We start from the raw sequence: 15026 nt of genomic DNA, 5'->3' as shown, positions 1-15026 counted from the left end.
CCACAGCCATCGCCCTAAGTATGACTGAATTCCAATCAGCTTTGTAAGCAAATGCAAGAACTCCACCTAAAACCTAATCATTTTATGTTTAAGCATCACCCCAAGGAAGTTTGATATTGTTCAAGCATCGGAAGGCTGGAAAGCAGGACCTGTTTCTGCAGACATTGGAGATTTAACCTTAAACAAAAGAGGGAAAAGGACATCTTTTACATTCAGAAAAGTGAGGAGAAGTCCTTGCAATTGTGGTAAGTTTTTGGATCTTTGGCATAACCCAAATTTAGTCTAATGTGAATCATGTGAAGAAGCATTGAGGTTTTCAGCAGGGATCACTTTTGGATTTCATAGAATCATAGACTTGGAAGGGACCTCCAGGGCCATTTAGTCCAACCCCCTGCACAATAAAGGAACTCTCAATTACCTGTCCACCCATAGAACAGCTGTAGAGTTATGAGCTGCTTTCCAGCAAACCATGGTTTACAAATTAGAAGATAGCCTCAGGATATGGTGTTCCCTTTCCCTTCCTGCTTCCCCCTTTGATTAAAAATTATCCTTTCTTCCCTTCTTAGCATAAACCATGGTTAAGAACTGTATATGTGCCTGTGCTAACCATGGTTCATTGTGACCATGGTGCCATTACAAACCAGAATTTGAAGCCATTATGTGGTAGATTTGTGGATCATTCCTTCAAGGGAACCTATTTGTGTATTTGAAATATCCATACCCCATCCATTACCTTAATAGTTTGCATGAACTATAGTTAGTACTGGTGCATAAACTGATGCCTAGTGCTGATAAAAGGGGGTGGGTAAGCATTTGCTTTGGAGTGAACAGAAAGGGATGTACTTCCAGTTTGTAAAATATGAATTTCTTGGTGCCTTTGTCCCTGCTTGTACCAATTTATGGCCTGTAAAAGGTAAAGGTATCCCCTGTGCAAGCACCGAGTCATGTCTGACCCTTGGGGTGACGCCCTCTAGCGTTTTCATGGCAGACTCAATACGGGGTGGTTTGCCAGTGCCTTCCCCAGTCATTACTGTTTACCCCCCAGCAAGCTGGGTACTCATTTTACCAACCTCGGAAGGATGGAAGGCTGAGTCAACCTTGAGCCGGCTGCTGGGATCGAACTCCCAGCCTCATGGGCAAAGCTTTCAGACGGCTGCCTTCCCACTCTGCGCCACAAGAGGCCCTTTTATGGCCTGTACTGGAGCTCATAAGATGATTAAAGATGATGAAGTAATTTAATCAGTAAAATGTGTCGCTAATCATTGAAAATCTGGCCATTTTAACAAGGGCACTTGCTGCGATACTGTCTTTTCAAGCTCAACTCATTGATTTCACATTCTGTTGGTAGCTTCCTGTACCTCTTGGGAATGGTGGTGGAAAGGGAGAAGCTAAAAAAACTCCCCTGTGTAAATGGAACTCTACTTGTCACTGTCTTAATCCTACCGCACAGTTGCTGTGGAAGAGAAGGAAGCCATACCCAGTATATGTCCATAGCACTGCCTGGATCCTCCTGTGGTGCTCCCATTTGAACTGGCGATAAGACTTAAGATTGTGGGAGAGGAACATCTTTTCAGGGATATGAAAGGCTGATATTTTCACTATTAGTTTGCCTTTTAAAATTCAAAATGTGAAGTGCTGTTTTCAGCCTCCGTCGTTTGCCTTCGTACCAGAAAAAAAACCTCACAGCTGTTCTGGTTTAAAAGGTGCTATACCTTAATATATCTTTTTTTCCCTCTAGCTTACCCTTCTGTCTGTGACAGTCAGGGTAAAGATACAGTGCCTTCATTCCCTGTCAGCGATAGTGAAGCCTCGAAGCTAGAGGAAAAATTCGTCCACGAGGTATATGAGGAAATTGCCGGGCACTTCAGCAACACCAGACACAGTCCTTGGCCACGAGTGGTTGAATTCCTTAGGGGGCTACCGTGTGGAGCTGTGGTGGCCGATGTTGGCTGTGGGAATGGAAAGTATTTGGGAGTCAGCAAGGAGTTATATATGGTAAGGCACTGTGCTGAGAGCACTTTTCCCCCCCTTTCCTTTATAGGGAATAATTTTTGCAAGAAGCTCAATATTCTAAGGCAGGGGTAGTCAAACTGCGGCCCGCAAGATGTCCATGGACTACAATTCCCAGGAGCCCCTGCCAGCGAATGCTGGCAGGGGCTCCTGGGAATTGTAGTCCATGGGCATCTGGAGGGCCGCAGTTTGACTACCCGTGTTCTAAGGCAAGGTTTCTCTTCTCAACCACGGTACCGAGGTAACATATGGTACGACCACAAAGGCCCTTCAATGGTACCATGGCATGGGGAGAGCCCTATCCCCCACCCGTGAAAGAAAAAGGGTTTTAATTTTTTTTAAATCTACCCTTATTTGAACAGGTTGACCATTGGGATCAGCTTTGTGCACCCTCCCCCCACCCACGCTTCCCTTTAAAGTTTAAGATGCCCAAATTACAGCCGAACTGCCAAATCATTATGTGGATACAGCTTGTTCGTCCGGTTTAAACTATTGGAGTCAGCAATTTGGCTTTGATTTGTCAGAAAAGTACCCAAATCAACGTACCCCCCCCCCAATGAGTTTTTAAATTAATACATTGGCAGAAAGCTAGGCCAAGCATTGTTCGGTCACCTGTGAATGTGTAAAATTACTTCTAGGTGTCCCCCCACCTTCCATATTGGAAGCTTGGTGTAGTGTTTAGGAGTGTGGACTTCGAATCTGGTGAGTTTGATTCCGCGCTCCCCCACATGCAACCAGCTGGGTGACCTTGGGCTGGCCACAGCACTGATAAAGCTGTTCTGACTGAGCAGTAATATCAGGGCTCTCTCAGCCTCACCCACCTCACAGGGTGTCTGTTGTGGGGAGAGGAAAGGGAAGGCGACTGTAAGCTGCTTTGAGCCTCCTTTGGGCAGATAAAAGCGGCATATAAGAACCAAATCATCTTCTTCTTTTGTTATGCTGAGGCAGGGCTATGAACATCATATCCATACCCAAGCGGCATATAAGAACCAGCACTTCTTCTTCAGTAATATCAGGGCTCTCTCAGCCTCACCTCCCTCCCAGGGAGTCTGTTGTGGGGATAGGAAAAGGAAGGCAAATGTAAGCCGCTTTGAGCCTCCTTCGGGTAGAGAAAAGCAGCATATAAGAACCAACTTTTCTTATTTATTGAGAAATCCTTGAACATCTGCATGGAATTGCAAAGGATTCTGGGTCATGTTCATAGGACTTACAGAGGTCTGTTGGTCTCACTGTTTCCTTTATGAATTGAACACACTCAGCTCCCAACTCTGTTTCTGCACTGCAAGAAAAGATGCTGTCTTTTAGGAAAGCTTTACTGGATCACACTGGGGAAACTCTGATGCACACTCTTAGCCTTACCAAAAGAATAAGCTACACTGCCAATGCTAAATGGTCTGACATACTTCTGGAAGGGCAAGGGAGACATATATTTGTTCACTTTTTCTCCCTCCCATTGGCAGCCATCTGTCCTTATTAAGATTCTACGATTATTCTCTCTGGCGAACTCTCATTCAAGCATTGAAGTCTGCAATGTAGTTAACATCCCCAATGAACTAATAATTATTTCAAGCTACAGCATTCAGGGATAAACATGCCTACTTATAAATCAGTAGATTCCTTCTGGTTTAAAATAAATTGCTGGAAGCAGATGCATTATAATTCCAGGCAGGGTATTTAACAGCTACATGTATTTTATAAGTGAATAGAAACAGCAGAGATAAACGTGCCTGCCAATTACAATGATAATAATAATAAACCTTTCAGTTTGAAAGATTCTCAGGTTTATACAATACGCAGGCATATGGAGTGGGGGAATGCTGCTGGTTCTCTGCAATAGTACAGGGAATGTTGTTTGCCAGTAATCAAGATAAGCTAGGATAGTTAGGCGGGGTAAGCTAGGCGGGGCTGCTCCTGCGGCCGGCAAACGGCCGCTGCCCCCCCCCCCAGCAAGCTCCCTCTGCCTTCTGCCAGCCGTAGAAGAAGCCCCGGCACGCCTGCGACGCGGTGGGGCTGCTCCTGTGGCTGGCAGAAGGCCGCTGCCCCCCCCCCGGCAAGCTCCCTCAGCCTTCTGCCGGCCGTAGAAGAAGCCCCGGCATGCCTGCGACGCGGCGGGGCTGCTCCTGCGGCTGGCAGAAGGCCGCTGCCCCCCCCCCCCCCGGCAAGCTCCCTCAGCCTTCTGCCGGCTGCAGGAGCAGCCGCACCGCGTCTGCAACACGGTGAGGCTGCTCCCAGAGCCGGAAGAAGGCTGGTGCCCCCCCCCAGCAGGCTCCCTCCCGGAGAAGGCCACTGTGGCCCCCACCCACCCGGTAGCGTCTCGGGGCGTTCTGGCGGGGCCAGGAGCCCTGGCCAGCGGGAAGGGACCCTGGGAGGGGAGGATAAGCCAGGTCGGAGCTCTCACCGCACGGGCTGGCAGGTTTGTCTGTGCGGGGAGTTGTCGGCCGGGCCAGGCGAGGCCGGGGCAAGCAGCCATTGAGGCGGCTCAGCCCTGGATGGACACTCGGAGGGCCCAATCAGGCCTTCTGAGATTTTATCCCGGACAGGGCCCGCCCTAACTCCTCCCCAACAGCCCTTTGTTGTTGTTATGTGCGAAGTCGTGTCCGACCCATCGCGACCCCATGGGCAATGATCCTCCAGGCCTTCCTGTCCTCCACCATTCCCCGGAGTCCATTTAAGTTTGCATCTACTGCTTCAGTGACTCCATCCAGCCACCTCATTCTCTGTCGTCCCCTTCTTCTTTTGCCCTCGATCGCTCCCAGCATTAGGCTCTTCTCCAGGGAGTCCTTCCTTCTCATGAGGTGGCCAAAGTAGTTGAGTTTCATCTTCAGGATCTGGCCTTCTAAAGAGCAGCCCTTACCCTTTTATTTAATCCGCTCCGCAGGAGTGGTTAAAGATTGATGACATACCTCTATGCATGGCACTTATGTAAGCCGGTTGATTCCAGCCTTTTCAATATGGTGCCCCACAAGTCCAAATTTACTTGAAATGGTGATCCACCCAGGGTTGGCTTAAAGTTTTTAGTGCCTTAGGCAAACTATGACCTTGGCAATCATCTAGTTCAGTACTCCAGTTTCTACAGTGGCTAACCAGATGTTTTTGAGAAATCAGTGAACATCACACAAAGGGTGAGGGTGCCCCCGCCATGAATCACAAGCAACTGACATTCCGATGTGCACAGCCTTTGCATATGGAGGTTACGTTCTAGCCTTTGACCACCCTTTCCTCCTCCACTGCTTCCTCGATAGTCGAAGAAAATCACTCTAATAACCACAAAGAAACATTTTACTCGATCAACATGTACGTGGCGGGAAGAAAAATGCCAACTCATGTATGACATGGAAGGTGTTTGATTTCCAAAATACAAAAGAGAGCAATGGGAAGCATGCTGGCAGGGGCTCACGGTAATTGCAGTCCATGGACATCTGGAGAGTCATAGTTTGGCCACCCCTGACATATGGCAAGGCAAAGAGGCCAACACACTACATTATTATATTATTGTTTTGAGATGAGATTAACATTTGGTTTTTTAAAGTGTTTTTTGGTGTTAATGAGTGAACTATGGGTGAAATTTTCTGTTATGTTTCTCTACTACTACAGCATCTATTCACAATTCACTTTAGAAAAATGTATTTTTTTTACAACAGGACACAGGTGATAATGGTAGATACTGAAACCCAAATTGGGAATTGGAGAGAGCCTTATTAAGGGAAATTAATGATGAATTTGATGGGCTGTACATCAGATAAAGAGGATATGTTCTCTTTAACTTTCAATACCCTTTCAATCAAGGAGTTATTTTATTTGAAAATAGAAAAGGTAGACTATTTAGGAGATGGACTGTTTAATACAGTGACAACAGCAGATAAAAGAATAGGAAGCCCACCGAGGATGTGATAAGATTTTGCTTCTCTGCCAGAAAGAGATGAACTTCTGGTTTTAGACATGGTTCCTTATTTCCAGAAGGTGATGCGATTGTGTATGAGAGTGAAACAAAACATTACGTGAAACAAATGTTAAAAGTCTGACTCAGAACAAGTGAAGGAAGGGGATTTTTCTCTTTCTCTCATGCTGTGGATGCATGCTGTCATCTTCCTTGCTGGGTTTGTATGCATTTGCCAGAATCTAATTTGCTTCCCCGAGACTCTCATGCTATTAGTTATAGCTGAGAGGTTTCTCTGGGGAGCCACATAATTTCATTTGGTAGCTGAGTTTCAAAATTAGATGTAGTTCTCTCTCCATCAGCTTTCTGGTACGTTCCATCAATCAAGTTTGAATGGACTTAAATGATCTAATTCCAACAGGTAGAGTTAGTTATTCTGAGGTAAATCTAAATGACCACAGTGGTTTCTTGGTTACCTCTGGCCCCTGAGCGTGGGAGGATAATTCCCAGGGATTTTGTGTTCTCTTACAATTCCTGTCCTTTTATCTTTTGTTTTTCAATACCAACTTGATAGGGGAAATGAATTTAACCATGGCTGAAATGTGACCACATTTGGGGATAAAACCACAGCAAAGAAATCCTTAAGGGATGTCTTTCTCTTAAGGCCTAAGGTAATGCAGGTTCCTAGGTATGTCAAACAAGGAGAAGCACAAGACTGGTTTTCCGCTCCTTTCATCCCATCCCATCCCATCCCATCCCATCCCATCCCATCCCATCCCATCCCATCCCATCCCATCCCATCCTTCTGAATATGTTTGAATTCTGTGCTCTCTTTTGAACTGCGCATGGTTAGCTCTTTAGCCTCTTGAAGATTTTATTTTTCTTTACAATTTGCTTTTTGTAATTTTGTGTTCTGACAGTTGTGAACACTCATTACATAATTCAATAACCCCAAAGAAAAATTACCATGTAATTGTTTTTTTCATGGTCATGTCTATGTAACAAAGCTGTATTCTGAATTTGTCCCTTCGTGGTAAGGTCAGGAGCCAGATAATGACAGAAAACTTCCCTTTCTCAGGAATTTGCAACTATCAGTTTCACCAAATGGGGAAGAATTCATAAAACCTCAAGATGGCTCTTCCGTCTTGGAAAAGATTGTATCATTGTGGTTTTAGAATGCACAGATATTATATGGATGTCACATTCCATATGGCTTTTCTTCTCATAACTGCATGTGGCCATGATGGTGCTCTGGGAAGGATACTGAACTCTCTGCCCTTTGAAGGACAGTTTAGAATATTTTTATGCCATCTCTCCAGGAAACTTGCTATTTAGATATTTATACCCCACTTTTCTCTGCAATGGAGACTTAACATGCCTTTCAATACTGTTCTCCACTCCTCTCCTTTATTCTCATAGCAGCCTCCCTGAGACTATTTACGCAATGGGAACTTCACTGCCCTGGCTCCCGTGTAGGAGCACAAATCAGGGGCAGATGAGGTGCACCGGGCCAAATGCTCCCCCATGTGGGTGCAGGAAAAGGTGGGGCAACTTGCAACCACTAAAACTCCAGCCTGCAGCCCAGTATGAAACCTCCAGTGCATAAATGGTCTGAGTCAGGTTTAGCATACAACAGAATGGCCCATCGTCATGTTCTGTGGTGTGGGGCAGTCCAAACCTGGGTCTTCCAAATCCTAACTCACCATATCACACTAGCTTCCCTGCTGTAGCTCAACTCCACATGCATCAGTTGTCTCCCTTTGTCATTTCCTTGACTTACTCCCGTCTGGTTGCTATGGAGGTTGTATCCTCTGAGCAGCCAAGTTTGCATTTGATATGCAGAAGTGACTGTCACACCAAGTGCTGTCCTAGATAAGTTGCCGGAATCTGCCTTAGAGGAAGGTCACTTTTGCTTCCTCTGCAGTTTTTATACTTCTTTCTTAGTCATCCGGCAAAATTTTGTAATCCAATACACTCCAGGTAGCATGAAAATATTGTAAGAGTCAAAATAACTACTCTTCACCAGAGCTCTTCAGCAATATGAGAAGATAGGCCTCTTTTAAGACAGAGATAAAAGGACCATTGCTCCTGCAGAGAAACAAAAGTTTTCGTGCCCAACGAACAAACAGCACTTTGTTTTTCGTTTGAAGCTGGGGTTAGCTGCATAGGGATGTGACCCAGAAATAGAGCAAATGGGTGTTTGCAGTAGCAATTTCAGGGCTTGGCAGCCAGTGTGTGAAGGGGTCAGTCTGGGCTCTCACTTTCTGATGGGATGATCAGGGATGTAAGGAATCCATTTTTATCCCAGCAACAGGTATTGTTGTAAATCCAGCAGTAAAACAGCAGATGTAACACATTGCTGTTGGGGAAACTGGGGTGAAGTGAGAATCTGTCCAAGCAATATTGGTGCCATCTCTCTCACCCGGTATAATGATTTCCATTTTGTGAGTGTATAACTCCTGCAAGCGCTTACTTCCTTGCTGTTCATTGGTGCTGATGGCTGCCTTACCAGAAAACGCTTCCCCTGCTCTCAGGTAGTTAGTTGTGATCCAGACCAAAGACCCAGAGAGGGGCTCTCACAGTTCAGAATGGCTGTTGTGTGGCTGTGCATTGTGCCTCTCTAGTGTGAGGCCTAAAACAAATATGAATCTGGGTGTAGAACAGCCCTGGCTGTGATTACTGTGTAGTCAGGAAAGGCCGTCTGCACATGCTCAGAGATTTCATTGTTTTGTTTCACACGTTTCATGGCTGAATCTTGACCTTTTGGAACAGTTTGCCGAGATGACTCCTGTCTCACTTTGACGTTTGACTTGTATAACATATTAAAAAGCTGCAAAAGACTTAATTACAGTAATATTTCAAGTACCCTAGTATTCCCAGTGAGAACATTACGTCTGCTTAATGCTGTGCATTAAAGCACACGTTTGCAGTAATGATCTGTGTTCCATTGTTACGTGCACACAAGCAGCGCTCATAATAATATTTACATCGGAGGCAAATTTAATCAGACGCTGGTGTGCCATTTAGAGTTCCTCCTCCGTGTGTCAGTTCAGGTAATTGATGCTCTAAGGGCCCTTTCTTCCCCCCCACTGCAAAGATCTAATCTTTTTTGTTTGGGGCAGTGGATTCACTTTAATACGTCGGACAGTAAAAGTAAGCCTGACTTCACAATTATTTGATATAATTTAGATGCAAATTAGGACTTTCATATTCTGGCTGTCATTTGCTTTATTCTTCTCGGTTAGCTGTAGCAGCAGCTCATTACTTTTCCTCGGAGTGCAGTGTTGCCCCTTTCAAGGTCATTTCAGTATTGTCTTTTTGATTGAATTCCTCCTTCCCAGTCAATTTAATACTGTACAGACTTGGGACAGAGTGTGATTGAAGCCAATGGAATTCGGTCTGTTTACAGCAACGGGGAGTGTGTCCCAGTGTCTTAATGACTGTGCCGTTATTTTTAGTCACAGAAGGTGGCCTTAGAGACTGCTAATGAAGCCCAGTGAGCGTACCCTGTTGAGATTGCTGGTTTGGACCTCAGGCCGCTTTTGACATAACCATTTCCTCTTGTAATAGAACTTGTTCATTTTTGAGGCCGTGTTGGCTCTGGTGTGTTATTTTGTTAATTATAGGAGCCGTGTGTTCTGTAGCCCCATATTCTTAAATTTGACAGTGGCCTTTTGGTCTGTGAACAAGCGATCGCTTATATTTGAACGTTAAAATAAAAAAGGGCTCTCTCATGCCGTACAAATTGAGGAGCCTGTTTGCAGGCTCCTCAACAGGATGTTGAAATATAGCGGGAGCCGCCAGTCTTAGGGGCTGCTCTGTTCTTCAGACAACGATCTCAGAAACGGGAAGTGCATTTTGTCACAAAACCCATCACTTTCCCAGCTGTGACTACTTACAACAAATCAGCTGGTTTAACAGACCAGTAAGTACAATAAGAGGATTCTAGATCAAATCAAGCCCGGACTCTCCCTGGAAGCTTACGTGACCAAACTGAGAGTATTGTACTTTAGTCACATTATGAGAAAACAGGAGCTAGTGAGAGTCGTGCTAGGAAAAGTTGAATGCAGCAGGAAAAGTGGAAGGCCCAGCAGGAGACGGAGGGACTCCATCAAGGAAGTCACAGCCCTCAGTTTGCAAGACCTGTTAACAATAGGATGCTTTGGAGGTCATTAATTCATAGGGTCGCTGTAAGTTGGGAGCAACTTGACAGCATTTAAAGCACTTAACCCACACAACATACCAGCTGTGATCTACAAGGTCTCCAGTTCAGTTCTCATTGCCATGATCTCTGTAGGTGGTCTTAGAAAAAACACTTATCATCATCATCATTCTATATGATAAAACCCCAGGTGTACTACCCGATGACTCACTTCTTAAAACAGGAGGCAATTGGTTCAGAGCCCTAGACAGGAGGCGGGGCTTTTGGGAATGATTGCCACAAGAGTTCTAACATCTGTCTCTTCTGGAAGGTGCTGGAATAACAGCTTCTGAGCCACTGCAATTTCTCTTCTGTGCTAAAAAGAAATTTCTCCTGTGCTTTAATGACCTTCTGCAGGGTATCCTGGCAGTGGTACTCATTGTGGGAGGTTTCTCAGGAAAGACCCCTGGGATGTTGATGGATCACTGGCCCCAACCAAAAGCTTGGTGGAAGTGCTCCATCTTGCAGGCCCTGAAAAATTGAATTAGTTCTGGCAATTATCACCACTTAAACCATGAAATACTTCTTTGCTTTTCAAAATACGGCAACCCTATAAAATAAACTAGGAGAACATTGTGCATGTTGTACTCCCTGAATTTCTTAGCCCTAGAATTTTTTCTAGGAAATACGTCAATATTCCATTTACAGTGTTAGCTGTCATGCATGGTTCCATACAACATTACTACTACTGCTACTACTCTGCCCCATCTTTCCCCCATGTAGCCACAGTAGAGATTATCACATTTTCTTCCTGCTGGAGACAGAGATGTCTTAATTATTTAGGAACCAGGAACATTGCTGCAGTTCTTTTCTGTAATGTCTACCTCTCACCAACACTGAATAGACAGAACGACTTGTTGGCTCATCTCCCTGCAGTGAGTTTAGTGCACTTTCCCTTCTACCATAAACACAAAAACAGAGCCAGCAAGAGGTACTCAGCAGTCTGAACTTCATTCCTTATTATCTGGCTCGTATTTATTTTAATGGATGGTTGGTATAATAATCTCACAAAAATTGGTTGGAATGTAGGTAGCGGACAAAGACCTCCCAGTTTAAAAGCAACATCGGCAGTATCTACCATGGAAGCAAGAGAAGTATCTCAAGATGAAGGGTTTTTGTTTTTAAATGCCACCATCTGGATCTGTGTATCCATCTAATACATTTTTATCCCTCTCCCCTTCCCTCGATATTAGGGTGACATATGCACTGCTTCTTTCCTCCATTTGATACTCACAGCAAATCTGTGAGGTGGGTTAGGCTAAGCTCAAGAGAATGAATTGTTTGGCCTAAGATCACCCAGCAGATTTCATAGCTGAGCTGGGCTTTGAACTCTGGTCCTGCAGAACATAGTTGGATGCTCTAGCTAGCTGGTACACCGCAGTGGCTGTTTGAGCGATCTCTTTTTATTATTCCATTTGGATGTAGTTTTAAACCGACATCCCATCATTATTTGAAGCAATACTGCAAAGTATGGTGTGATCATTGCCCCTCAACAGAAGAAAACGGGTCATGTCAAGATTCAGAATCTGCATGTGAAAGCTCAGTCCGTAGGATTTCATGCCCTCTGCTGTAAAGAGCATTCCTCCAAAACTGTCATAGATTGGCATATTGTTTCTCCTCTGCATTGCTCTTCATTTTCTCTTGCAGCTTGGCTGCGATCGTAGCAGAAACCTTGTGGCGATCTGCGGGCAGAAGGGATTTCAGGCTTTTGTGGGTGATGCCCTCACTGTGCCGATACGGAGCGGCTCATGCGATGCCTGCATTTCCATTGCTGTGATACACCATTTTGCAACAGCAGTAAGTTCTTGCCTGCAGTTTACTTTATTTATTTAATTTGTAGACTGCCCCACTCTGCGAGCAGACTTGGGCAGACTTGAGCAGACAACATATAAAAACCTGTCCACACACATTGAGCCAGTTTGGTGTCGTGGTTAGGAATGCGGACTTCTAATCTGGCATGCCGGGTTCGATTCTGCGCTCCCCCACATGCAGCCAGCTGGGTGACCTTGGTTGGGCTCTCCACGGCACTGATAAAGCTGTTCTGACTGAGCAGGAATATCAGGGCTCTCTCAGCCTCACCCACCCCACAGGGTGTCTGTTGTGGGGAGAGGAAAGGGAAGGTGACTGTAAGCCGCTTTGAGCCTCCTTCGGGTAGGGAAAAGCAGCATATAAGAACCAACTCTTCTTCTTCAGTAATATCAGGGCTCTCTCAGCCTCACCCACCCCACAGGGTGTCTGTTGTGGGGAGAGGAAAGGGAAGGTGACTGTAAGCCGCTTTGAGCCTCCTTCGGGTAGGGAAAAGCGGCATATAAGAACCAACTCTTCTTATTCTTCATAGTTAAAACCATTAAAATCAGTAAATGTAATGATCAGAACAAGAAAAATAAAGTCTTCTGACATTCTCGCCAGTAGATTCCAGAGGTGGAGGGAGGAGAGAGGGTCCGTCTCAGTCAAACTTTTTGCTTATTTTGCCCTCAACTGCATACTTGGCGGAAGAGTGCCATTTTACAGGCCCTTTAGAATGTTGATAATTCCAATAGCTCCCAGATCTCTGCTGGCAGCTTGTTCCACCAGCCTGGGGCCAGGACTGAAAAGGCCCTGGCTCTGATTCAGGCCAGTCAAACTTCTTTGGGGCAACAATGAACAAATTGGAATTGGCAGAGTGCATACTTGGAGTTCTTTGCAGTATAAAAGAAGAGGAGTTGGGTAAGATGGTAGAAAGTGTTGTGATGCCTAGCAGAAAACTAATCCAGTTATTGTGGATGCATATGTTTCGGGAGCCTTGCTGAACAACAAACCAGGCTTTCAGTGGCTGGGATTTGGGTTAGTATGAGGTACGTCGAAACACATTCAGATTTATTCAATATAAATAATTCATTTCCCTATACCGTGTGGGATTAGACTGCAGAAATCCCACGCTTTACATTTCAGCCATTAGTTGGCTATGACAGAACAGACAAATTATATTTCATTGTAGAGATACAATGCCAAAGAGTAGTACAGGCATTCCGATTATATGAATTGCTGAAATGTTCAGAAACCCGTGGCAGAACCTTTGTTTCCCAGGAGACACTGAGGCTGATCTAATAGACGTCATTTTCTTGCAAAAGGTATGAAACCGCCAAATTAGACTTTATTAAGAAGTCTGATATCATCACCCAGGAGCTTAATAAGGCCTTGTGATTCTTCAGCCATTACAACTTCGAACCAGCCTAGCAAAACAAAGGAGATTGTACTTTTCTTCATTACATCTACATTTTAAGTAATTATGTCTTGCCTTGTACTTCATGAGTGTCTTGGTCTTTGGCCCTGCTCTGTAACCTTGCTTCGTAACCTTGTGAGAATGTTTATATATCTTGTGCGGACTCAATACATGCATCTGCCAGAGTTTGCTGCAGTCCATAAAAGTTTATGCTCAAATAAGAATCTTGCCTGAAGTCTTAAAAAGGTAAATGTAAAGGTAAAGGTATCCCCTGTGCAAGCACCAAGTCATGTCAGACCCCTGGGGTGACACCCTCTGGCGTTTTCTTGGCAGACTCAATACGAGGTGGTTTGCCAGTGCCTTCCCCAGTCATTACCGTTTACCCCCCAGCAAGCTGGGTACTCATTTTACCGACCTCGGAAGGATGTAAGGCTGAGTCAACCTTGAGCCGGCTGCTGGGATTGAACTCCCAGCCTCATGGGCAGAGCTTTCAGACTGCGTGTCTGCTGCCTTACCACTGTGCACCACAAGAGGCTCTTGCCTGAAGTCTTACGGTCTCTTAAAGACTATATTTTTGAGACACATCAGTGTTTCTTCATCGTACCAAGTTGTTGCCACGGAGTGTGTAGGTTTTCTTTGCAATGGGCTCATTTTTTTCTTTTCTCTTTACTAGGAGAGAAGAATGGCCTCTCTTTGTGAGTTAGTCCGTTTATTGAGGCCGGGCGGAAGGGCTCTCATCTATGTCTGGGCTCTGGAACAGGAATACAACAAACAGAGGTCCAAGTACCTGAAAGAAAAAAGAGCTAGCAGGAGCAGGATGGAGGAAACAAATGGCGATCCGGATGAGAGCGGTTGCCAACAGTTGGTGCACCCCAGTGACAGCACAAGGCAGGAAGCCCACCCCATGCTTCCCGTACATACCAACAGAACTTCCTTTGACTCCCAGGACTTGCTGGTCCCTTGGCATCTGAAAGATGGCACCAAGAAAAAGGCAGAGCTGACCAAACTGCATCAGCGTCCGTCGAATTCGGCAAACTCATGTGAACCAAGTCCCGTCTTTCACCGTTACTACCATGTCTTCTGCGAAGGAGAACTAGAACAGGTCTGCAAAAGCCTGGACGGCATAAAGGTTGTAGAGAGTTATCATGATCAAGGAAACTGGTGCATAGTTCTTGAAAAGCAGTAACATTATTTGAGTTCCAGAGAGGCATGTGGACTATAAATAATGTAAGTAAATAAATTTAATTAAAAAAAATACTTTGCAGGCAACTGAAATAAAAAAGGTGTATTTTTAAACCTAATACTTGCTTGCAGTGATGTGCCTAAAACTCAAATTTTCATGATGTCCAATTTTTAATTCTGCTTTTAGATTTCTAAACATAATGTTGTCTTATGGTACTGCTTTAGGGTTCTTATTTGTCTCCCTGAATCACCGTGGCAGATGTCTAATTGTTGCCTTGGATAATTTGGTGGGCTGGCTGGCATTAACGTGTTTGCTACAAGCCTAAACATTTCAGTTTTCCTATTTATTAAATGGGGAATTTATTATCATGGGGAAGAATATATTTTGAGAACAGATTTCACCGTATGCCTCCTGGTCAGTAGTTCTCCAGAGTAGTTACCATCTTTTTCACCACTCCAGATGAATTTGATGCACATTCCTAGCTGAATGAGAAACCAAATGATGCTTCCCTTTTTCATCAAGCTGCTAAGTGGTACAATTGTGATTTTTGTAA

At 44.8% G+C, this 15026-nt stretch overlaps 1 protein-coding gene across 4 annotated transcripts in view; it reads left to right on the top strand.

Moving 5' to 3' along the window:
* ALKBH8 (alkB homolog 8, tRNA methyltransferase) overlaps positions 1-14591 on the top strand; it is a 56714-nt gene extending 42123 nt beyond the window's left edge. For 3 of the 4 annotated variants that reach the window (XM_077341575.1, XM_077341577.1, XM_077341576.1), the window contains exons 9-12: positions 94-245; positions 1739-1995; positions 11736-11885; positions 13964-14591. In XM_077341575.1, coding sequence (XP_077197690.1) covers positions 94-245; positions 1739-1995; positions 11736-11885; positions 13964-14476 — 1072 coding nt within the window. In that variant the 3' untranslated portion in view covers positions 14477-14591. The remainder of the gene's footprint in view (positions 1-93; positions 246-1738; positions 1996-11735; positions 11886-13963) is intronic. The other variant, XM_077341578.1, reaches the window with a different exon arrangement.
* Positions 14592-15026: the final 435 nt, after the last annotated feature.

Source organism: Paroedura picta, chromosome 6 (genome assembly GCF_049243985.1).
Source record: "Paroedura picta isolate Pp20150507F chromosome 6, Ppicta_v3.0, whole genome shotgun sequence".
Taxonomy (NCBI): Eukaryota; Metazoa; Chordata; class Lepidosauria; order Squamata; family Gekkonidae; genus Paroedura; species Paroedura picta.
The sequence above is the reverse complement of the archived record's forward strand: the minus strand, read 5'-3'. Positions and strand labels throughout refer to the sequence as shown.